General features: G+C 38.7%; 1 protein-coding gene across 1 annotated transcript in view; it reads left to right on the plus strand.

The window, feature by feature from the left end:
* LOC145978140 (cubilin-like) overlaps positions 1-26273 on the plus strand; it is a 416836-nt gene that overhangs the window by 266160 nt on the left and 124403 nt on the right. The window contains exons 47-50 of the mRNA XM_083110579.1: positions 383-561; positions 2771-2933; positions 10393-10593; positions 14024-14112. Of these exons, the coding sequence (XP_082966705.1) occupies positions 383-561; positions 2771-2933; positions 10393-10593; positions 14024-14112 (632 nt within the window). The remainder of the gene's footprint in view (positions 1-382; positions 562-2770; positions 2934-10392; positions 10594-14023; positions 14113-26273) is intronic.

The following is a 26273-nucleotide window of genomic DNA, read 5'->3' on the forward strand; positions in this document are numbered from 1 at the left end:
TACAGTATTCAAATTTACAAATATTCTGCACTGCTTCAAATTGTTAGTTTTCAATAACATCTATGGATCAGTAAGAGTATTGGCAGTGGTATTTGCATCAGTGCATATTCTGATGTAATTCTTGAATATTTTAAAATAAAACTCTTCGTTAATTGATGCATACAATTAGGGTAGAATACTTACACATTGACAGTAATCAGTATGTTGAACAGTTTTTGGTTATTACAAATTTCAAGCAATGGCATCGGTATCAAACTGGTATATTGGTGTGGGTATCTCTTCAAAGTGGTATCAGCTCAGTTCTAATATTCATACATTTTTGCCATCCTGTATAGTTGGATTATAAAAATAATCTATAGTGTTTTTTCATATTTATTTTCAGCTTGTGGAGGCCACTTGACAGCCGCGAGTGGAGTAATTCAAAGTCCTGGCTATCCAAACAGAGTCCACAGATATAGGTATTGTGTGTGGACAATACAAGTTCCCAAGACCCAGAGAATCAAGATTGACTTTTTAGATTTCGATATGGGCAGCGAGCAGGAATGTGGCTCAAATATATATGTAAGTGAAGCAATTCTCATTAAGATTATTAGAATAGTATATGTATCAACAAGGGATATTAAAGGACTTGGTATGATATTTGGAATTGTTTAGTCTGATTAAAAGATAAAAAAAATAGTGACACATATTTATGGCAAATAAGACATCATAATTTTGGTACTTAACCTGAGCAAATTTTGGGTTCAAAACTGATATATAAAATGACATTTCAGTGATAAAATGAGGAGTAACATCTCTCAATGTCTTTAGAAACTACACACCTATTACATACAAATAATATTCTAATAGTACATTCCAAGGTTTCACTTATGTGAAATACAACTAAATAAAAAACCTTAAAATCCTATGGCTTCACGTTGTCTGACATTATGTTGCTGTATACAGAAAAAATGTACTGTATTTTCCAACATTGCACTTCATAAACCAACACAGTCACCAGTTTGAGCAGTTGATAATGAAAAATTCAGTTGTTGCATGCTGGGAAGTCTATAACTTGGGGATTGTGTTCTATAGACACTTAAATTGGGAGGCACAAGTAGAATGTATTGTGAAAAGCTGTATGGGGAGACTTAAATCTTTGTATCATTTAAAACATACTCTGGACACTAATATTAAAGATCGCCTTATGCAAGCGCTCATTCTATCTACAGTAAGACTATTGCGCTCCAGTGTACAGTAATATCTCCCAGGGCCTAAACTATAAACTTCAAAAAATTCAGAACTGTTGTATACGTTTCATATTTAACCTAAAAAGAAAAGAACATGTATCCCCCTACTTAAAGAAACTTTCTTGGCTAAACATTAACAATAGAAGAAAATACTTAACACTCACCTTGATGCACAGAATACTTAAGAGTGACCCCCAATATATTTATTTGATAAGATCTGCTCTCGTAGAACTTCGGTCGAACATAATATTCACAAGAAACACAATCTAAAAATCCCCAAACATAAAACCGCCACCTATAACAAGTCCTTCATTGTTACAGGGATAAGGGAATGGAACAAACTGCCTGCACCATTGACTAACATTATTGCCATCAAAGTTTTAAGAAACAACTAAAGAACTTACTACTGTCCCAACATTAACCTTCATATGTAAACAATTGCACCTGCACTTACACATCACACAATGCATACCTAACACCCCCCCCCCCTCCACACACAATGAACTACTGAAGACTTATTACTTATCTTTTATACTTATCAATTCAATGTATCATTTTATTATTGTATAATTTTTATATTATCTTTATTGTATTATCATGATCAATGTGTTTTTTTTTCTATGTTTTTATTCATTTATTGTATCTTTGAAAAGGGTTGGTTGTAAGAACGGCCCACAAGGCCGAAACATGCCTGCTTAAATAAAGACCATTCTATTCTATTCTATTCTAATAGTCATGATGAGGGATGATGGAAGAATATAATTAAAAGCCTGTAAATTCCAGTAGGTATTTATTAGGCAAATACAAACCGATTCTCGTGAAAAGGTACTTCATACACTACTTCTCAACATAGTCTTCTCCCCGCTTCAGGCATTTATCTCAGGGCTTCACGAGGTTCATGATGCCTGTCTCATAGAACTCGGGGTCCTGGTGTCGGAGCCCAACCATTACTTCGTGCTGTAAAACATCATCCGAGTGAAACCAGCATCCTCTGAGATGCTTTTCAAAGAAGCAGAGAGATCACTTGGAGCAAGGTACGGGATGTATGGTGGATGCTGGGACACATGCCACCCAAAACCTGCTAGGATGTCACGTGTATTGTGAGCCATGTGTGGAGTCACATTGTCATGAAGCGGATCGACTTCTGTGGTGAGAAGTCCGGAACTCTTTTTCTGAATTGCTGCTCATAGGTGCAGCAATGACACTGGTTTCACTCGGATGATGTTGTGCAGCAAGAAGTAAGGGCTTGGCTCCGACAGGCATCATGAAACTCGTGAAGCGCTAGGATAAATGCCTGAACTGGGAAGGAGACTATGTTGAGAAGTAGTGAATGAAGTATCCTTTCATGTGAGTCTGCTCATATTCGTCTAATAAATACCTAATGGGATTTACATCCTTTGTATTTTATTTTTCGATCATCCCTCATATTTTGTGTTTGGCCTCAAAGATAATGGAACTGTGTTGGTTTATTTTTCCATTTATTTCATAATTGAACACACACACTATAATTTGAAAAATCTCCTTTCATATTTATTTTTCAGATGAATCAGGGTATTCGCAGAGTTTTTATGAAAGTATTCTGTGGTCATCATAATCCCCATAGTATTGAATCTACAACATATGCCTTAACTGTGTATTATTGGAATAAAATTTCTGGTACAAACCGAGGATTTAAACTTCAATATACATCTGATCTTCCTGTTTGTAAGTAGTGCCTAATGTATAATCTTTACTTACCAGTAGTGGAAGACACAATTAGTGAATATATTTTCAACTGACAGCTGAGCTTTGGAGCTCTTGCTACATATAGTGGGTGCAACTACTTGCAAAGTTCATTTTGTAGGAAGGACATCAACTTCCTGTGACAATGTTGCCAAGCATAATCCTGTATTTGCTTGTGCCCTTCGATCACTGTTTTTTCCCCATGCTCATGAGGCTCACTTGTAACAGAGCTCTTTAGCAATCCTTGTGTTTACAATTGCTTCATGAGGGAGGAATCTATGCACTTACAGTGGGTTTGGCAATGTAGGGTGAGTGTGATTCTAACTTGTTTGTTTCGGCACCTTGGGATACAAAAGTAAATTATGTCAGCTGTTGGCTGTATGTTTGATCATATCTATGTTAACATACTAAATACGGAGAAACTAGTACTCACTTTATCCGCAAAATCTGTTTTTCCTTCTTGGTCTATTAATTAGAGTGGCCGCTGCCACCATCCTCATTAGAACTTGCTGTACTGTTGCTTGGCGTGCGTCTTTTGTTTGTAATTCTCCGGCTGCTGCTAGGTGCACTGTTGTTAACTGTACGTCTGTGTCTGTGTTGTCTGCTATTTCCCAGTGTTAACTGTTGTAGTAGGGAAATTCAAGTGTGGTGTGCCTGTCTGTTATCGATGTTTAACTCATGCAGAAAGTGCATTATGGCAGGTGTTTCCTTGATTTTTGTTTCGACGAGTGTGTGGGCAATGTGTTAGACTTGTACCTTTTAAATTTTATGGCTATGTTTGGCAAGACCAGAAGTGGGTTCGGCTTTTTTTTGCATCTAATAGGTGCTGTTGGATTCTATCATTGACAGATCTGATGGATCTGTCAATGTAATGTGCCTTGCACTTGCATTCTGCATCGTATACACCTGGGCTATCAAGGAGGGAGAGGAAGTACCGTTTGTGTTTGTTTAGTTTATCAGCTATTTTGGCATTGGGTTTGTGCACTACTTTGATGCCATATGGGAGAAGAGCTTTGGATATGTGGTTGGATGTGGTGGGATGGTAGGGGAAGGCAAACCATTTATATTGGTTATTGGAAGTTGATTGTGTCTGGGTTGCTTGTGGATGGGTTCATTGTGACTGGTTAGGGTGCCTGACCTGTATTTCCACTTTACTGCACCAAGTGGAAAGTTGTGCTTCTGTGTAGCCATGTTGCAGGGCTATTTCAGTGATGGTGGCTATCTCTTCTCGTAGATCCTCTTCTCTGCAACAGTAGGAGAAGGCTCTTCGATAAAAGTTCAGCCACACGTTAGCTTTTAGTTTGGGTGGATGGCTAGAGAGAGCGTGTATGTACTTGTTGCCTCCATTTGGTTTTCTGTAGACAGTGGTTATGAATTTGTTAAGTGCATGGCTGAATGTGATGTCCAGGAAGTTGATCTTATCATGTTCCTCTTGTTCTAGGGTGAAGTTGAGCCTGGAATGGATGCTATTTAGTTTGTTCACTAGAAGGTTGAGTTCTTCTGCCTTTTTGTATATGACCTAGCTCTGCATTCAGTTGAAAGGTGGCTGACAATAAACAGAATCCCTGCTCTAGAGGTACAAGAAACAACCAGGCTGTTGGAAGTTTGTTTAAAACACAACTACTTTCAGTTTGAGGATTAATTCTACAAACAGTCTGAGGGCCTTGCGATGGACAATCCCCTATCAGCTAATTAGCCAACATTGTTATGCCTGGCTGAAAAAGAGATACTTCACACTCCAGAACTGCAATACATCCGATATGGAAGGTACGCAGACGACACAATATCATACACAAGATGGCAGAAGAACTCAACCTTCTAATATAATTAAGCCTTGTTTCCATATTAAAAAACACTAAGTTGTTGACCAAGGCAGTTTATTAAGATAAAAAACACTTAACAGGTAACATTCAACCCCTAAAATGATGAAATATACTACACACACAAAGATTACATACACAAAGCAGGGTCACTAGCCACATAAAAACAAATCAAGTTGACAGTCCTTATCTAGGAAGATTTCTCCAAAGGAATTTAACATATCACCTCTTGGCAGTGGACTAATGGGTCTACCACACTGACAGGTGATTGGCAGGTCAAGATTAGCAATTGATTGCAGGGAAAATATTCTGGAACCATTGGAGAAGAAGTTAAAGGGGTAATTGAATTGTTAGTGAGAGAAAAAGAAAGCAGAGCCATGAAAAACAGTGAGCAGGTGGTGGACCTTATAAAAGGTCTGAAGGAGTCTGGGATAAAACCGCAATGTTTAGCCTAGACGTGAAAAGCATGTTCCAGAGCATCAAAAGGGGACACGTTGTGGATATAGTGAGAAAGAAAATGGGGAAAATCATTATAGGGAAATGGGATACTGAGAGAGTGGCACAAGCACTGGAAACCATTTGGGACAATGTATACAGCAGAGTGGGGAGTAAAGTCATTAAGATTAGTGAAGGCCTGAATATAGGCTCTTGCTTGAGCCCTGTGCTGGTGGAATTAGTTATGAATGAATGGGAGAAGGAAGTGATAGTGAAAGGAGGAGATAAGTTTCTTTTGTAGATGTGTGGATGATTGTATTGGGATATGGAAGGGAACGAAGAGGTAGCTGTGTAAGCTAGTTAAAGATATAGAAGATGAGAGAGCAGGAATATTCGTTGAGCTCGAAATGGAACAGGAAGGAACATTAAATTTCTTGGATATTAAAATGAAGAGAGGAATGGGGATTGTGGCTACATGGTATCAAAAGAAGTGTTCGGCAGGAGTGTTCTGCCACAAAAGAAATGATGTGGGTGATGCAACTAAACGTAATTTTATAAGGAACATGGAAGACCGAATAAAGAAGATATGCATAGAGAAAGGGGAAGAAGAAATCAAGATTAATAGCCTGTGGGAACAACTGGAAGAGAATGGCTATGAAAAGAAAGACAGACACAACATCAACAGAAGAAGGAAAGAAATTAAAGAAGGAGGACCAGAAGAGAAGGATGAAAAAGGAAAAAAGAGATGGTTTGGTATAAGAAGTATGGGAGATGCCACAGAGAAGATATGCAAAGTGCTGAGGAAAGTTGGAATAAGAACTTACAGGAAGGGAGGATGCGCTGTTTTTTAAGTATAGCCAGCAAGTAGAAGGAAGAAAAGAGAGACGAAGAAGAGGAAGGGGTTATCTACGAGGTGAAGTGCAGAGGATGTGAAAGTGTATGTATAGGAGAAACGGAGAAGAGACTTAAAGACAGGTTAAAGCAACAAATGGATGATGTGAGATTGAAGAGAGACAGGAAAGTCATATTAAAACACACTAGAGAAATGGAACATGAAGTAGACTGGGATTCGGCTAGGCGAATAGGAAAAGAGAAGGGAGAACTAGTGAGAAAATTGAAGGAGGCCAAAGAAATAGAAAAGAAAGGAGAAGACATCATGAATTGGAATGGAGGACTCAAGATAAACAAGGAATGGAAGAGTGTGTTTAGAAAGTTGAAAGGATGAAGAAAAGGAATGAGGGAAAAAAGAAGAAGAATGAACAAGGAAGAAAGAGAAGAGAAAAGAAGACAACGAGAGGAGGAGGTATTCACCCATATCCAAAAAGGCAGGAGGGATGGGTGAGTGGTAAACAGGTGGTTCCAGTCTCTTGCTAATCTTGACCTGACAATCACCTGTCAGTGTGGTAGACCCATTAGTCCACTGCCAAGACATGATATGTTAAATTCCTTTAGATAAATCTTCCTAGATAAGGACTGTCAACTTGATTTGTTTTTATGTGGCTAATGACCCTGCTATGTGTATGTAATCTTTCTGTGCGTAGTATATTTCATCATTTTAGTTTAGTTCTTCGTCTGTGGAAGACCGTGATACAGTGATGAAATGTTACATGTTAAGTGTTTTTATATCTTAATAAACTGCCTTGGTCAGCAACTTAGTGTTTTTTAATATATGGAAACAAGGCTTAATTATATTAGAAAGTTGAGTTCTTCTGCCATTTTGTGTATGATATTGCGTCATCTGCGTACCTTCCATATCGAATGTATTGCAGTTCTGGAGTGTGAAGTATCTCTTTTTCAGTCAGGTGCATGACAATGTTGGCTAAAGGAGCTGATAAGGGATTGCCCATCGCAAGGCCCTCAGACTGTTTGTAGAATTAGTCCTCAAACTGAAAGTAGTAGTGTTTAAAACAAACTTCCAACAGCCTGGTTGTTTCTTGTACCTCTAGAGCAGGGATTCTGTTTATTGTCAGCCACCTTTCAACTGAATGCAGAGCTAGGTCATATACAAAAAGGCAGAAGAACTCAACCTTCTAGTGAACAAGCTAAATAGCATCCATTCCAGGCTCAACTTCACCCTAGAACAAGAGGAACATGGTAAGATCAACTTCCTGGACATCACATTCAGCCATGCACTTAACAAATTCATAACCACTGTCTATAGAAAACCAAATGGAGGCAACAAGTACATACACGCTCTCTCTAACCATCCACCCAAACAAAAAGCTAACGTGTGGCTGAATTTTTAACGTTATCGAAGAGCCTTCTCCTACTGTTGCAGAGAAGAGGATCTACGAGAAGAGATAACCACCATCACTGAAATAGCCCTGAAACATGGCTGCACAGAAGCATAACTTTCCACTTGGTGCAGTAAAGTGGAAATACAGGTCAGGCACCCTAACCAGTCACAATGAACCCATCCACAAGCAACCCAGACACAATCAACCTCCAATGGTTTGCCTTCCCCTAACATCCCACCACATTCAACCGCATATCCAAAGCCCTTCTCCCATATGGCATCAAAGTAGTGCACAAACCCAATGCCAAAATAGCTGATAAACTAAACAAACTCAAACGGTACTTCCTCTCCCCCTTGATAACCCAGGTGAATAAGATGCAAAAAATGTTCAACTCACTACTAGTCTTGCGAAACACATCAAATACCATAGCCATAAAATTCAAAAGGTACAAGTCAAACACACTGCCCACACACTCGTAGACACCAAAATCAAGGAAACACATACCATAATGCACTTTCCACACAAGCTAAACATCGATAGCAGACAGGCACACCACACTTGGATTCCCCTACTACAACAGTTAACACCAGGAAATAGCAAATGTACAGGTAACAACAGCGCACTTCGCAGCAGCCGGAGAACTACAAACAAAAGACGCATGCCAAGCAGCAATACAGCAAGTTCCAATGAGGATGGTGGCAGTGGCCACTGAAATTAATAGACCAAGAAGAAGAAACAGTTTCGTGGATAAAGTGATTACTAGTTTCTCCGTATTTATATACTACCGCATCTCTTTTCCCAATTATGAATTAACATACTAGGGCTCAATAAAGTCAGTTTTGAGCTAATAAGAACACAGCTAAAAATAATTGAGTTTTTCTTATCATAGAAGACTAGCATAAATATAAAACACACTACTAGTGTGAGGCCATTGGAATACCAAAATCTTATTTTTTTTATATCTCGTATATATTATGGGCTGCGTGTTTTTCATTGTTTTGGTGTTCTATGACATGTAAGAACAAAGAAAACTTCTAGTACCATGCCTCATTAGTCAATAATTACATCTAATATTTCTCTGAATGTTAGTGACAATGGTGTTTCATTAACATGCTGTATTTATTGCCTAGGGTATTATATGTATTGTACCTATTGTGTCAAGAGAGCATGTCTTCTCTCAGCTTCAGTTGAACAATATTCTTTTTGCTAGTAGTTGAAATTGAACCTACAACAGTCATTTTTTTTATTACTACAAATCTCAAGCACTAACCATGAGGGCAGTGTGGGGTAGTGGCTGGAGCTCCTGTGGTTGGCCCATCATATTTGTATTAAATAACAAGTCTGTCATAGGTTCAAATTGTAATAACAGGGGACAAAGATGAAGAAACTTAAAATGTGGAAAATTTAAAATTAAGGGACAATTTATTGATAAATTTCAATGTTGGAAAATTTCATTATAGTAACTTTATGTAATAACATTGTCGAGTCTAAAATGCATTTTCCATCTTTTATACCACGGCACTAGTGTAATAGTGTAATGTGCTGTTATTATACAAATGGCAAATGTAAATGCTAATGATACTGGTAGTATTGTGAACGATAAGTTTAACAATAATGTAAATTTAATTCAACGGCATTACTATAATAAAGTTATGCTATGATGCCAGGAGTCCAAGGTCATAGATTTTTGTGAGTGACCATTAATCAATTTCATCACATCATCACTCATCCCCATCTTTGCAAATTAGCCAAAAGTGGCACAGAAAGTGAAATAAAATAAAGCAAATCAATCAATCTAATAATGTATCGGTATTGAGTATATTTGTGCACCGTAAATTGGAAGTAATTTTTTTCTCAAAACCACAGTTGCACCTTAGATTCGAATACAGTGTGTTTTTTTTATCTTTGCAACCTGTTATTTTTTCCTTCAATAATTTTAGTAGTCATTGTTTTTGTTTGAATGACAGATGAATAAATTTTAGGGATGGGCCAATATGAAATTTTGACCGATACCGATACAGTACTGATATAAAATTTACTGATACCGATAACCGATATTCTACCGATCCGATATAAAATTAGAAATGGTCCTTGAAGACCCTGAAATTTTCATTGATCTCCGTAATAAATGTGGGTTTCAAGCTGATTGCAATGCAAAAGAAGTTTAATATTTAGACGTTTACTTTTTTAGAAAGTAGGGCATGGAGATTATCCATAAAAATTACAATAAAATGACATAATTTTGCACTAAATTATAAGATATTTATCGATATATCAGATTGGTAAAATAATCGGTAATTTTACCGATACACCGATATGCCTATATCTGCCGATACCGATATAGAGTACCGATTAATCGGTCCCATCCCTAATAAATTTCAAAGTTTTGTATTTGTTTTATGTAAGGCTGAGATAATACCACTGAACCAACACTGATTACCACATATATCCATACCAGTAATTGAACATTGTAACAATTTTAAGTTTTTATTGAAAATATACCATATCATTGTACCAGAACTTTCTTTTAAAATGTTCATGGAATAACATACTAGATAATCAGAAAACTAAATACATGTTTAATTATGAAACCTATTTTTGCCATGCAAAACTGGTGCAAAATTAATAAAACTTTTGGCATAGTTTCTAGTATAATATGACACAGAGGCAGCATTGTATTGACTTTTGTGAACCCTGCTTAATGTCCAGATTTGGGAAAAGTATCAGCTGCATTACTGGTTAAATTTGAACCGATACTTACCGATATTGATACCACTGGTATCAGCCCTTGTTTTAGACAAGCTACAAGAATTTCTGTATTGAAGATTTAATTTCAAATTGTATTAGTTCACGTGTTTGTTCTGGGTGTCCAGTATTGATTTCATGTTAATGTGTTTAGTGATAACTTTACCTACAGCCATTCCGATATTAATTTGATCTTCATTTTAGTATGTGGAGGACCCATAACTGATACATCAGGAGTTTTAGAGTTTCCAACAGACAACTTTAACAAAACTGTTTCTTGTGAATGGGAATTTACGAAAAGTTCCCAAGCAAATAGCACATTTGCATTCAAATTTCAAATTGATACTCTAGGAAACAGATCTTATTCAGACTGTCAGTGGGGTAATGCAATAATAGTTGCATCTGGTAAGTATATGCCTCTTTATGTATTACATGAATTTTTCATTGTGTTAATTGTGAACAATAAATTGTCACTTGAAGACAAGACTTCTCTCATTATGTGAGAGTTTTTTTGGACAATATTCTACTAATCAATGGATACCTTGAATAGGGTTATTTTTAAATGCAATGTCATTCTTTCATCATATTTTTGTGTGCATGTATCTAAAAGTGAAATTTGGACATGCTTAACACGTAAACATTTCTAAATCTATCATATTTGTATCACACAATGCAGTAATGCCTTTTCAAATCCATAACATGTTGAATTGCAAATAACTGCATAGAAATTTCATCCATTTATATAAAATAGTTTTTTTCCCCCTTTCCTTCAAGTTCAGAACATGAGCAAGTGGAGTGAACCAGCTGAGCTCTGCCAAACGATTGGTACATGAGGAAAATAACATAACACCAGTTTGTCATGGCACAGTTGTCCACACCTTGAAAGTTTTACCAACAAGGCATACTAAAACAGAGGGGCAAACAAGAAAAAAGTGTAAAAGTTGGAAAGCGTAACATCGCTGTTCCCTGATAAAGTTTTGGTGCCCTGTTTTTTCTGCTGTCAGTGTGCAAAGAAATGGATCTTAACCATCTAGCGGGCACGTTCATAATCGTGTCACCAGCGGGCGCGTGACGCATTTTTTACGTAATTTAGTATCATTCATTATGAGCAAGGATTTTTATAATATAAACGTAAATTTTTTTTGGGTCTACATTTATTTATATCATATCTGAGGTTAATATAAATGAAACATATTGAAATACAAGTTAGAATGCTGAAAAAAATTAAAAATACAGTACGTAACTTATTACATATTTATAGCGCACCACACTTTTCATCAGCAGGCGCGTGTCGTACTTTTTACGACAAATATTCCTGCTGAAAACCTAAATGTTACAAGTATATATACAAACACTTTACATTCCAAGTTCAAGAAACCTCACTTGTTGTTAAAAGTATTTACAGTTTACCTGTTTAAATTTCACTACATGAAATGTTATACTTGTTTGTGCTGTATTTTAGTCTGATGCAGAATCGTTGACACTGCACTGAGAACAGATAACTTTGGTTGTTGAATGCTTTTTGCAAGTATATGACTCACATGAATTACATGTCATGGATGCGGAAGATCTTCTTTTTTCTGCAGCGCAAAGGCGACATCATCTTCTTTTCAGTGGTGGTTTTTCTGCATAACTTTCGTCGTTTACGTGTTGCTTCCTATAGTTAAGGTAAAAAAAAAAGGTAAAGTGCCCCTGTGCATAGCACCATGCCATGAAGGTGTATAGGGGGTGTGAGGGTAACGCCCCACACTTTCTTGATCCGGTCGTGAGTGGGGGTGATGTGATCAGCATCACGCCCCTGATCGCCTTTACCCCCCAGGGTTTCCCCCAGGTACCCATGTTATTCGATGCTGGGTGGGCGCCGGGGCCGCTTCCAACGTTAGAAAAGTTCCCGGATTTTAAACGGCCGGGGATCAAACCCGGGACCTTTAGCATGGTAGTCAGACACGTTACCGACTGAGCTACTGCGGCCACCTATAGTTGACTCTCAAAAATGCTGAAATGTCACATGGAAGCGATGTAATTGTAGCTCGTTGCTCCAAATGTTCTCTCATGAGAGAGACACCTACATTCTTTAGAAACACTCTTCGTTGGAGTATGACATCATTTTTTGCGAAAGAATAGAGTACCTGAGCATTTATTCCTGCAATGTTCATTAGAGTGTAAAAGATGACACAAGGCCAACGCTTTGTAATTCTTGAAACTGAATATGAAGCACACAATTTGTCAACAACATCCACACCACTTTTTGTAGTATTATAATCATGTATCATTTCTGGTTTATTGTTGCACATTACTGCGGTGTCATGTAGAGTGGATGATACTATAACTGCTTTGTTTTTACGAGTGACGTGTGAAAGTAACCATAAATGGATGAACCAACAACTCGCTCCTTACTGGGCAAAAATTGAGGTGGGATTTCTTTCTTGTTTTTCTTGATAGTTCTAAGCAATGTTATTTTCTTTTCCAGTAAGTAGTCTGCGAGTGGAATACTTGTGTAGTAATTGTCCGTAGTAACATTACGTTTGGAATTTTCAATTGGCTCAACCATCCGATTCACCACATCAATCGCTGAATTTGAAACAGAATAAGGGCCACTTGGTTGCTTTCCACAATACACTTCAATGTTTGAAGTATAGAATGTTTTTGCATCACATAAAGCATACATTTTTATCCCGTACTTGGCAGGACTGCTGGGGGATGTATTGAATCCACGAACAGCGGCCTTGGAACGGATGCAGCATTTCATCAATGGTTGTATACTCACATCGAGTAGTATTTTTGCAGTCTCTGTCACACACATATTTAGTCACAAGCCTGTGATTATCAATATACATATTTGTGTATTTTACAATTTTATCTACCATATCAATGTTTATCAATTTCAAAAAAGCATCTACCTCACTTTCAATATCTTTAGCACATTGTTTCAAACCTGGCAGTATTTTCACAATATTCATGGCTTTAGTCTTTGAACCCAGTCCATATGCTCTATGCCTCCATTTAGTTCATTTGTCCTTACCAACAAAAAAACTGTCCACTGAAAAACACTCATATTCAGTATCAGGAAGTTCTTGTTCCGATTCACTGTCATATTGATTGACTTCTATATATTCCTCACTTAAGTCACTATCACTGTCCAATTCATGTTATCCCTCTTCATCAGAAGAAACTTGAAGGATACGCTGAATTTCGCTCACGTCTACGTTTTGTCGACTCATTTTCAACAATGACCTGACAAAAAAATTACTGAACAGGAGCAAGTGCGCAGCGCAAACTTTACGACATGGTGTTCTGATCTGAAATAAACAACAATTGACAGAGTATAACATATGGATTAGTAACAATGACTGCTAATATGCAACACAAAATACCACTTTGAGGAATACATAAAAAGCATAGGTCAACGAATTGAAAGGAAACACAAGAAAATTAAAGAAAATTACTTTTGGCGTAAATTTTGCGCAGGCGCGCCCGCTCGAAGGTTAAAAATAAGATAAACTGAAACCGAAAGACAAAAAGATAATACAATAGTGAACACCTTGTCTCAATTTTCAGTAGATGTACAACTCAGAATTTCAGATCCCATTTTAAACTTCAGTCTGGATTAACCTATCTGTGCATGATGTGGATGCAAAGTTAATTTTATAATGTGATGGAGACACACACTCAAATCCTCACTCACTGTTTCTTTGATTTTAAGCATTTGAATTGGCATATTGTTATATAGAGACATAATTAATGGTCCTCTAGGCATTTCTAAAGAGTAGCAGTTTTATTTTACTAAAATATGTTATAATCTGAATTTAAAATAATGGACAGTTTTTGCTTTTAGGTGATGACTCCACTGTGATATCCACAATGTGCACCAATCGTATAATTTCTCTTGTGGCAAGTCCATTTTTAGTTACAAAAATTACTGCTGTAAGTATGTTTCCTATCCTTCTTTCCATTCTATTTTTCAGAATAGTTATAAACAATAGAGTTAACTCCATGGTTATTCAAAGTGATTTATTCAATTTCAGATTAGTATAATTCCATTCTATCAGTTATGTATTTATTTGGAATACAGCAAATAAAAGAGAGCTTAAGAACATTGCTGTGAGATGTGTATTACTGACATAATGTTTGCATTAAATGACTAGAGAGAGGAAGAGTTTATCGGTGCTGAAAGACTTGCACTTCTTAGCAGTTTTAGAGCATTGGCACTGCAGTAGATAGTAAAGATGCTAACACTGCTTTATTGGCAGTTTATTGACTCAAAGGAAGCTGCATTTAGGTGAATTTACCACACTGGATACATTTATTTTTACTAAACATGATGTCACTACATTTGAAAAGAAAAATATTGGGGAAGATGGTAGCCATCCGTTTATTTTCCTCAGTAGTGTGTTGCCTGAGGCACATTGGATTCCTGCTATAATTCATGACATTTATTCTTAGGGTACATAAGAGATATTGAATTGACAGCTGGTTGGCAAAAGGATATGCACATTCAAAGCCATAAAATGTGTAACTGTAATGGCCCATACATACAGGTAGCTTTTAGACTTGCTTGGTACCTCAGCTCTGGAAAATGCACACAAAAACAATTGGTTTGTTAAAAGCATGGACCATGTAATTTATCATTTGTATCTTACAAGGACAAGGGTCGTTCAAGGTTGACAGATACTTTTATTTGTAGGAACAACTTGGAAGGTCCTACAAGCACCAAACTATGTGAGTTTTTCAAAGGAACCCCCTTGAGCATCCAGGCACCGCTGCCATCATTATGTCAGTTCCCTGAGTTCTTTGGGGGAGAAGGAAGTTGACTGCTGTCGTAGATACTGCAGTGCTTCATCTGTCTTCGATTTCTTCCCTCTCATTTGCTCTTTAAGTGGCTCAAACAAATCTGACAATCACTGAGGGCTAAGTCCAGAGTGTAAGAACTTGGAGCAAAACCCTTTCGGAGAGTTGTGCTGTCAAATTGACCATGTGAGACTGTGCATTGTCATGGTGAAGAATGACATTTGGTCGTTTCTTGTGAATGCCATTACGTACATCACCCTTCATCAATGTGCAGGAATACTGGGTATTAATCATGATCCTTTTTTTAAAAAAAATCCACATAAAGAACACCTTGCATGTCCCAGTCGGACAAATGTGTCAATGCAGTTCATTCGTCAGCAACTAGTGTTCTTTGCCAAACTGTTGATATCATTTGTACACTCTTGCCTGTGACATCGTTTGTTCCCCATACTACAATGCCTTGAACACGTAGTGTGGAAAACGACCCAAGAAACTGGTTCGTGAGAGGAATGACAACATAGATGGCAGTACGATCAGTATCGCTGCTAATTTTCTTATGAAAGTAATGCAGCTTAGTTAGTTTTTGGAATATATTATGCAGATCTGTTTGTCTTGAAATGCGGTACGTGAATTGATGGAAACAAGTTATATTTGTGGAGTGATTTGCAGTCACGAAATGGTATTAATTTGGAAAAAAAAGTAAAATAAAATTAATAAGTAAATAGCAGGCATAAGAAGAAACATCGCAATGTGATTCCGGACGTCAGGTGTTGGATTGTGTACTAGAGTTTTATTTTTCTATGTTATTAGAATATAAATAGTATCCCGAAAGATATTTCATACCGAGGCAACAAATCACAAGTGTCGTTTGGAAGCAAGCAGTCGGTAATCAATTTAGCCTTTCGAACCATAGGAACACAAGCTCTGAATGCACCATTTCTTCAAGGAGATTTTAGACCAAAACGACATGCAAAATACGATACGGGGATTTCACAGCAAAGCGACATGGGTTCTTCTGTGCAAGGCAACTTTCATACCAAAGCGACACACAACACATGTCGTTTGGAAATGAGCCAATCAAGAGCAACATTTCACATCGTAGCTGCATGACGGGTTGCAAAGGCCAGCGTTCGGTTGGTGAAATCCTCAAGCGATAAGTGTCGGGTGCCGCTTGTTGCTTTGGTGCGCAGTCTCCCTAAAGCAAGACACTCATTGCATCGAGGATGCATGAACAACAAGCCACGGCAACACATTGCAAGCTATTGAGGAAATGGCCCAGTTTGAGCAACACGCAAGCGACAAAGCGCCATGTGTGGCTTATCGTGTCGGATAGATATGTTGTTGTAACGTGTGGTTTAACGTATCGCTTAGATCTGTTGTTGTAGCATGTGGTTTATCGGGTTGCCTAGATCTGTTGTTCGCACAATTAGCAGCAAACGCTTGCTAATAGACTGAAGGCTTCATGTCGCTTGTCACTTAGTTGGGAACTCACCCTGTGGCCCGTTGCTTCGGTGTGACTACCCAATCCTTTAAGGAGCTTTCCGACCGAAGTAACAAGTAGCATGTGAATATGACATATGAACATGTGCTGAATGTGTCATTTGCTGTTTGGGCCCTCATGCGCAATGAATGCTATTTTACAGTCTGGAAGTGTGTGTGTCACTAGTCACATCAGTGTGAACATCCTGTGTTGCTTGCCCCCCCCCCCCCCATTGGTCTGAAAGTTTCCTTACACTCATGTCAATGGCACTGAGGAAGTTTTGTAGGTTTCTGCTTGTCATTTCATGCAATCATCATTAGCATCATTGCCGTGATTAGTTTTAAGCGGAAGAATAGAGACAGTTTATATCAAAAATACAAATGCTTCTGTGTGTATATCTTTAAAAGAAATGATGATGATGATAATAATTATAATGAACCTAATTCATACACAATAATTTAGTTTTCAAGAGCATTCCATGCGAATATTTTCTCCCTTATTATTAATGAAAGTAATGATAACAGGACATGGTCGACTGTCTAGAATGTTCGTTAATATATTCGCAGTGATCAGAATGCTACATTTTATAAGTAGCTTCGCTACAGCTACACTTCCAAATTGTAGCTTCGCTACAGCTACATTTACCAGAAGTAGCTCGCTACTTGCTACTTTTTCGCTACTTCTGCATAAGAAACTTAAAACAACCATATGGATATGCAAAACAAACCCCTAGTATGATAGTTGCACTTACTTGAAAATATAATCTATCATTTATTATCATAATTCTCATAATGATTACAACTACACACAAATAAAATTTTGTATGATTATTTATTTTTCTTGAGAATAAATATTTCATTTTCTTTAATAGACTGATATGAAGGAAGTATAACTCACATTTCCAGTAAAAGTTTATATGCAACAATTTTAAAAACTACATCATAGAAACATGACCCCTGTCCATTCTCGGTTTACGTCCGTCCAATTTAAGGTAAGAAACGAGACATCCAAAATTGCGCCTGAGGCCAGTAGGGCACTCAAATCACTTTCCACCATGTAGATACACTGCTGGTCTGTGGCTCTTTTGTCGTCTGCTCTTCGAGAGTCCATTTTACTATGCCTACTGAAAGACAATGTTTGGAGCAATTTTACCATCTGTGCAGAATTAAATAATGAAATAATGGGAAAAGGAGCATGAATTGGAGGGTGACCTATGCATTGTAATTATAATTTTATTTTTAAATATTCCTGCTGTTCACATGTGCAAAAGGTGAATAAGTTAAAAATGTGATATTGTCAATTTGTTCTCTTTAGTCCTTAAACGGAATGTTAGTTTGGAAGGGAAGGGGAGATGTTTGCTCGAACCTTGGGGATAGCTGGGTCATGCTTCTATGGTATAAATGAGAAACTGATGGAGAAATGCTTTATGTAAGTTTTCCTGTTGAGAATGCTTCTATGAAGACACAGTGGAAATTTTCTCACCTTGTAACCAAAGGGCCCCAGGTTTGATACCCAGCAGAGGCACATAGAGGTTCGGATACAGTCTCAATTAGCTTATCTGTGCATAAAATGGACTCCAAACAAAAACTAAGAAAGACGCCTAGTTGGGAGGATGGGAACATCCTGCTCCTCCAATCCCCATACTGCTCATCATCATTCATCATTGTTCCTAACTCTCACAATTAGCCAAAAGTGACAGAAAGCGACTCTTAGATAAGAGAGATACGAAATAAATAATTTATCCTCATTGTCATGATTAGCAAAAGTTACAGAAAAATGACATAAAGGTAGGGAAATACATAAATTTGGAAACTTTACTGTCTATTGACTAATGAAAATTGTCTTTCCTGCACGAAAGTCAATAACTCGTACGTACTTTGTACAGTATCATAAAATTCATAAAAGTGATGTGTTAAGCATGTTGTAATCTTAAAATTTATTAAAAAATATTATGATGAAAATAATTTAATTCCAGAAAGTGCATGGCTATTGTTCTTGTAACAATAATCTCTTTTCATGATTGGGAAAAGAGAGACGCGGTAGTATATAAATACGGAGAAACTAGTACTCACTTTTATCCGCGAAGCTGTTTTTTCTTCTTTTTCGATTAATTTCAGTGGCCACTGCCACCATCCTCGTTGGAACTTGCTGCGCTGTTGCTTGGCGTGCGTCTTTTGTTCGTAGTTCTCTGGCTGCCGTTAGGTGCGCTGTTCGTCTTGGTACGTCGTCTGCTATTTCCGGGCGATAACTGCTGCAGTAGTGGAATCCAAGTATGGTGCGCTTGCCCGCCATCGATGTTTAGTTCGTGCGGGAAGTGCATTATGGCGTGCGTTTCCTTGATTTTGGTGTCTATGAGCGTGTGGGCAGTGTGTCTGACTCGAACCTTTTGAATTTTATGGCTATTGTATTTGATATGTCTAGCAAGACCAGTAGTGGGTTGGGCTTTTTTCGCATCTGCTAGGTGCTGTTGGATTCTTTCATTGACAGATCTGATGGACCTGCCGATGTAATGAGCCTTGCACTCACACTCCGCATCATATACACCTGGGTTGTCAAGGGGGGAGAGGAAGTACCGTTTGTGCTTGTTCAGTTTGTCAGTTATTTTGGAGTTGGGTTTGTGCGCTACTTTGATGCCAAATGGGAGAAGGGCTTTGGCTATGCGGTTGGAAGTGGTGGGATGGTAGGGGAAGGCAAACCATTTATATTGGTCGCTGGGGGTTGGTTGTGGCTGGGTTGCTTGTGGATGGGTTGATTGTGGTAGGTTAGGGTGTCTGACCTGTATTTCCGCCTTACTGCACCAAGTGGAGAGTTGTGATTCAGTGTAGCCATGCTTCAGAGCTATTTCTGTGATGGTGGCTATCTCCTCTCGTAGATCCTCTTCCTTGCCACAGTAGGAGAAGGCTCTTCGATAAAAGTTTAGCCACACATTGGCTTTTTGCTTAGGGGGATGGCTAGAGAGAGCATGTATGTACTGGTTGCCTGCATCCGGTTTTCTGTAGACGGTGGTTGTGAATTTGTTAAGTGCACGGCTAATGGTGATGTCCAGGAAGTTGATTTTACCAAGTTTTTCATGCTCTACGGTGAAGTTGAGCCTGGGGTGGATGCTATTTAGTTTGTTCACTAGGAGGTTGAGTTCTTCTGCCTTTTTATATACAACTATTGTGTCGTCCGCGTACCTTCCATATCTGATGTGTTGTAGTTCTGGAGTGTGGAGTATCTCTTTTTCAGCCAGGTGCATGACGATGTTGGCTAAAGGAGCTGATAGCGGGTTGCCCATCGCAAGGCCCTCGGATTGGTTGTAGAATTTATCTTCAAATTGAAAGTAATGATGCCGGATGCAGGCAACCAGTACATACATGCTCTCTCTAGCCATCCCCCTAAGCAAAAAGCCAATGTGTGGCTAAACTTTTATCGAAGAGCCTTCTCCTACTGTGGCAAGGAAGAGGATCTACGAGAGGAGATAGCCACCATCACAGAAATAGCTCTGAAGCATGGCTACACTGAATCACAACTCTCCACTTGGTGCAGTAAGGCGGAAATACAGGTCAGACACCCTAACCTACCACAATCAACCCATCCACAAGCAACCCAGCCACAACCAACCCCCAGCGACCAATATAAATGGTTTGCCTTCCCCTACCATCCCACCACTTCCAACCGCATAGCCAAAGCCCTTCTCCCATTTGGCATCAAAGTAGCGCACAAACCCAACTCCAAAATAACTGACAAACTGAACAAGCACAAACGGTACTTCCTCTCCCCCCTTGACAACCCAGGTGTATATGATGCGGAGTGTGAGTGCAAGGCTCATTACATCGGCAGGTCCATCAGATCTGTCAATGAAAGAATCCAACAGCACCTAGCAGATGCGAAAAAAGCCCAACCCACTACTGGTCTTGCTAGACATATCAAATACAATAGCCATAAAATTCAAAAGGTTCGAGTCAGACACACTGCCCACACGCTCATAGACACCAAAATCAAGGAAACGCACGCCATAATGCACTTCCCGCACGAACTAAACATCGATGGCGGGCAAGCGCACCATACTTGGATTCCACTACTGCAGCAGTTATCGCCCGGAAATAGCAGACGACGTACCAAGACGAACAGCGCACCTAACGGCAGCCAGAGAACTACGAACAAAAGACGCACGCCAAGCAACAGCGCAGCAAGTTCCAACGAGGATGGTGGCAGTGGCCACTGAAATTAATCGAAAAAGAAGAAAAAACAGCTTCGCGGATAAAAGTGAGTACTAGTTTCTCCGTATTTAATAATCTCTTGCTAGTGAGATCCTACATACTGACAATGATCAATGCTGTTAACGTACTGAGCCATTGATTGCTAGCACTATTGCTTTGTCATTGTAGTGGAAAATGGATAGCTCGTTTTTGCACTGTTCTGTGCTCAACAAAACGTAGCTGTTAACCGGAATATATTTATATATATATCAGTTAGTTCTCTGATTATTAGAATTAGTATTCAGATACTAGTGAAATAAATTACGTGGATATCTGTAATGTGCGATATCAATATATTTATAATCTAGATGATCTGTGTTTCCATGTAATAGACTTTGACATTATGAACCTCCTGCAAAAGTAAGCGAGTTATTATTAATTTTTTAAAATTTTTTTTGGACGATGTTGCTACATTCAAAATTTACCTCAAAGGCTCAAAATACTGAGAAGAAATGTAGCTGTAGCGAAATTTTCGCTGCAACTACAGGAATTTTGTAGCTTTGCTTACAGCTACAATTTTCAAATAGGGCCGCTACAGCTACAAATTTTGTAGTTCGCTACACGTAGCACGCTACTTCCGACCACTGTTCCAAATATTATAGCAACTATCATGTTAATAGAAATGCTTCATGTAAAAGAATCTGACGTTGCAGTGAAAACTCCATTTACTTCCATTATAAGCATACGAATACCATGCAGCGGGACCAACACCAGTGCCTCTAGCGGTATCATTTTCGAGTGGAACCCACCAGGGAGCCCAAAACAGTGCCATTTTTCACACTACGTATTCAAGGTGCTGTACTCATACTGTGCTTGCAATCTTCTCAAAATTTCAGCTGGTTTTAGATTCTCTTTCACAAGGAATTAATCACACACTGTTGCTCCACAGCTACAGACACACTACTTGCCACACTTTTTGCTAACACTACTGTGCATGCGCCAAGTACATCGGGGCAAACATACAATACTCACGAAGCTACATCCTCTGCCAGTTCTATCATTCTCCAGCTATTTACCACTTTTTTATTCACAAATGTATCGGTCAACATTAAACGAACCTTGTATTATTGACCAGTTTGCACAGTGTCATTTGATAGCATGGGAGAGATCCCTGTTGGATATTAGAACAATAGCTCCAGATTTGTAGACATTCACGGCTGATTTTTATAACCCATTGATCAGGATCCTGTTGTAAGCGAGATATCCACCATTGGAAGCATTGGCTATGGGATTTTCAATCCCTTCAAGAGATCGCTGTTTACCAATTTGCTATCTCCTATGTGCACATGGTCTTAAACTGTCACAAGGCTCCAAAGCCACTGTAGTCAAGTACTTGATGTCTGCACCCTCAGCCGATCAAAGAATTCAGTTATTTCTGCTCAGACATAGACAGATTTGATAAAGTTTCCACACAGTCTAATGACCAGGTTCAGTTAGAAAAGGGTGCAGGATGTCTACACTTCATTACTTGGCCGAATGCAGGGCAGACAAGAATATCCCAAAATTCCACTCAGCTGATGCTGAATCAATTTAAGGTGAGAAGAAGTAGTAATCTTGTTGCTTCCCCATTTGTCTTCTGCAGATCTGGATCTCATTGATGGAAATGAGAATAATTATCTCACATCAGGGTCTGCAATCAACTCTGAACTGGTGCAAGTTGCAACTACACCAGCATAGCTAGTGCCATGCTTCAAACTAACTGAGCTAGCTGCTGAATTGTCATATCTTGGCTGCACTGACACCTACTTGTGCTACATGCTCACAACATTGTTGATATAAATTTATATAATTTATTGTATAATTTATTTTATAAATTATTGTGTGGTGGTCCAGTTGGTAAGGTGTCCAACTCCTATGTGGGAGAGGGTCTCCCCGATGGTATAGTGGTAACGTCGTGCCACGTCTATTAGTGTATGGCTCCAAGTTGTGAGCGCCACTTATATGCAACCTCCTTTGGTGGGTGCAATTCTTTATATTTATGCCTCGGCTAGTATCTACAGGGTAGGGTTCTTGTTAGAAATGAAATCAGACAGTAAGCCTACCAATGGAGATAGTTAATCGATTATATCGTACTTTGTACATGAAGATTATAGTTGAGAACACATGAGAATATATTCACATAGAAATAATCAGACTTTTACAGAAATTTCAATTGCTATAGTTCTTATTTGCTTTTTGTCACTTTCACATTCACATTCACTTGTGTGGGCTTCCTCCGGGATCTGGGCCTTGACTTGGACTACCTTCTTGATCTGGACTTCCTTCGGGATCTGGACTTCCTTCTAGATCCGGGCTTGGACTTCCTTCTGGATCTGGACTTATCTTCTTATACGAGGGTCACTATTTATATTTTGAGCCTTGGCAACGCTGATTGAAGTTAGGCGCGATTTGACGTTTGCACGGAATCGTCTGGCATTATTGACCATAACGTACTTCAAATGTTTTGTCAATAGCTTCATTTGTGTTGTTTGTGTTGCCTTGGAGATTTCGGGACAACAATAAAATGGAATTAACTCGTGAACATTTTCGTGCGATGATTTTTTACGATTTTCGACATGGATTATCAAGACAAGAGTGCATCGATCAACTTACTTCCACATTTGGCGATGAAGCCCCATCCTTTGCCACTGTGAAACGCTGGTATAACGAATTTAATCGTGGCCGCCATTCGCTCACCGACGAGATTCGCGAAGGTCGTCCAAAATCAGTTGTTGTTGAAGAAAACATTGATGCTGTGCAAAACCTAATACTGCAAGATCGTCATGTGACATACTGTGAGATTGAGGCAACCATAGGCATTAGTTCCACCAGCATATATAAAATATTACATGATCATTTAGCTGTGAGAAAGGTATGTTCTCGTTGGATCCCACACAATTTCACAAAAACCCAAAAAGACGCTCGTGTCAATTGGTGCAAACAAACAAATGCTCAATAAATACAATCGTGGTGCTTCAAAAGACGTATATAAGATTGTAACAGGTGACGAATCATGGATATATGCATATGAGCCGGAACGTAAACAGCAGTCGACTGTATGGGTGTTTCAAGATGAACCCAATCCAACAAAAGTTGTTCACGCTCGAAGCACATCGAAACAAATGGTCGCCTGTTTTTTCGGGAAAACTGGTCATGTGGCAACTGTGCCTTTAGAGGAACGTAGAACGGTCAACTCTGAATGGTACACAACAATTTGTTTGCCAGAGGTCTTCGGTCAAATACGGAAAACAAACAAACGCCGTCGGATCATTCTTCATCAAGACAATGCCAGCTGTCACACATCTCGTCTAACAACCGACTTTATGAACAGTCAAAAGATCGAATTGATGGGTCATCCGCTGTACAGTCCTGATTTGGCACCCAATGACTTCTTCTTGTTCCCGAATGTCAAGAATAAATTGCGTGGACAACGATTTTCATCGGCGGAAGATGCCGTTGATGCGTTCAAAAACCATATTATGGAGGTGTCTCAAGAAGATTGGAAAAACTGCTTTGACAAATGGTTTGAACGAATGCAAAAGTGTATTGACCATAAAGGAGAATACTTCGAAAAACAATAAAGCAGTTTTCAATGCCAAATTCCTGTTTTTTCATTGTTAGGCTCGAAATATAAATAGTGACCCTCGTATAACAGATCTTTAGCTTTATTATTTGCCCTATTCAAGTCAACTAAATCCCCAAAAGTTTTGTCTTTTCTTTTCCCAATACTGATATCAAGTCCAATCTAGTAACCCACCTTAGGGCATCGATTAGAATGTGCCACCACTATACAAAGCGCTCCCAAATCAGTGCAGCAATCATGACTCATAGCCAAAAAGTGCTGTGGGTCACAATCGGAACACGCCGCCACTGATGTAATCAAAAATTCCACCAAGGGGATCGTAATAATCCAACAGGAGAGACATATTTATATTGGTATGTTCACTTATTTACATTTCTTATCTATTTGCATATGAGTACATTGTTAATTTCACAAGTATCTTTATTAATTGGTCACCTTTATATATTTTCTTTTTTTTCTTACATTGTATTTTATTATTGTTTATCTTTCTAATTAATTTTTATGGCTATTTACACTATCATTTATTTATAATATAAGCGATCTTCTTTTTTACACACATTGTGCTGCCATCTTCTTCACTTTAGCAACTATTTACAAGTATTAGGCCTATTGGGTACGTAACAGTTGTTGCTTTCTGATCAAGGGGTCCCGGGTTCGATACCCGATGGAGGCACATGGCACAGTAGTTCGGATCCCACTTTAAACTGTAGGTTCAGTCCCGATTAACCTTTCTGTGCATAAAGTGGACTTAAAACCATAATTCAATCAATCAATCCTATGTGGGAGGTTCAATTTGTGAGGTGGGTGGGAATTTTTCAAATAATTTCTCTGCATGAAGCAGCTCTGAGGCTCATTCAACCTCTAAAAAATGTGTGTGGTGGGGGTAAGAAGGTAAGACTGTGGTGCTGAGCACATCACCCCCACTCTGACCAAGATGGAGAATGTGTCAGTTCCTACCTTCACTTCCTCTGAGTGCCTTTGTGTCATGGTGCAGCCCACACTTTTATCTTTTTAAGTTAAGTTGTGAGCTTCCATGTAGCCAAATTGTTAAGTCTCAAGCCTTTGATGCAAATGGTACCAGTTTCAAATCCCTGTCCCTGTAGAACTCCCAAGATTTCAGTGTTGACCCAGCATTGTGAGAAGATATTTGAAAAGAAGTAAGTTTATAAAGCTAGAAAACTGCAACAATGATACTCAATATACTCACCATAAGTCACCCAACAAAAAGCTACTTCATAGGACTTAACTCTCAAAGAACTGTTGTGTCATAGAGTGTGGCCAATTAAAGTGTATAATAGATAGATGCATGGAAAACACACACATCCTCGTTGGGTGATTGTATATGCAATTTCTTCTTTTGGGTGTATGCTGAGGATGACGTGCATGTGCCAACATTGCCCACAACCTTGTATGAGCTAATAACACTGTTCGGCAAAATTAAACTTTTTGTCGCTCCCATGAACCAAATTAGGTGATTCTTATAGATTTCGAGCTCCTGAGTTCGAATCCGCAACCCGTTTTTCTCCAAGACATACCAGTTTTGAGGGAGGGGGTGGGGGCGGGTTTCAATTACCATGCAAAGGTGCTATTCTCCCCCCATATAAAATTGCATGCTATCATCAGAATTTCAATATAAAACAAGCAGATACAACTACATAAAGAGTAAAAGTTCAACATTTGCATGTCAATTGGTGTTCCTGCTCCTCTTGTAATTTGTACAGGGTGTCTCGCGTGTCGCATTCCAACAGAAGTCGGCCAACATATTCACACTCCATTTCCCACTGTAGCGCCTTTCCATGGTAGCTATTTGTTGATGAAACCTTTCACCGTGTCCATCGGAGACCTCACCCAAGCTGTACTGTTGAGGGAAGAAGTCCAAGTGACAATGCAGGAAATGTAACTTGAGGGACATATTAAATCCCATGGTACGAAATGAAGTAATTAACCTGCCCACAATGTCTTTGTAATTAGGTGACTTATGATTCCCGAGATAATTCTTCAGTGATGTAGTCAA

This window comes from Lepisma saccharinum, chromosome 24, assembly GCF_977018435.1.
Source record: "Lepisma saccharinum chromosome 24, izLepSacc3.1, whole genome shotgun sequence".
Classification (NCBI taxonomy): Eukaryota; Metazoa; Arthropoda; class Insecta; order Zygentoma; family Lepismatidae; genus Lepisma; species Lepisma saccharinum.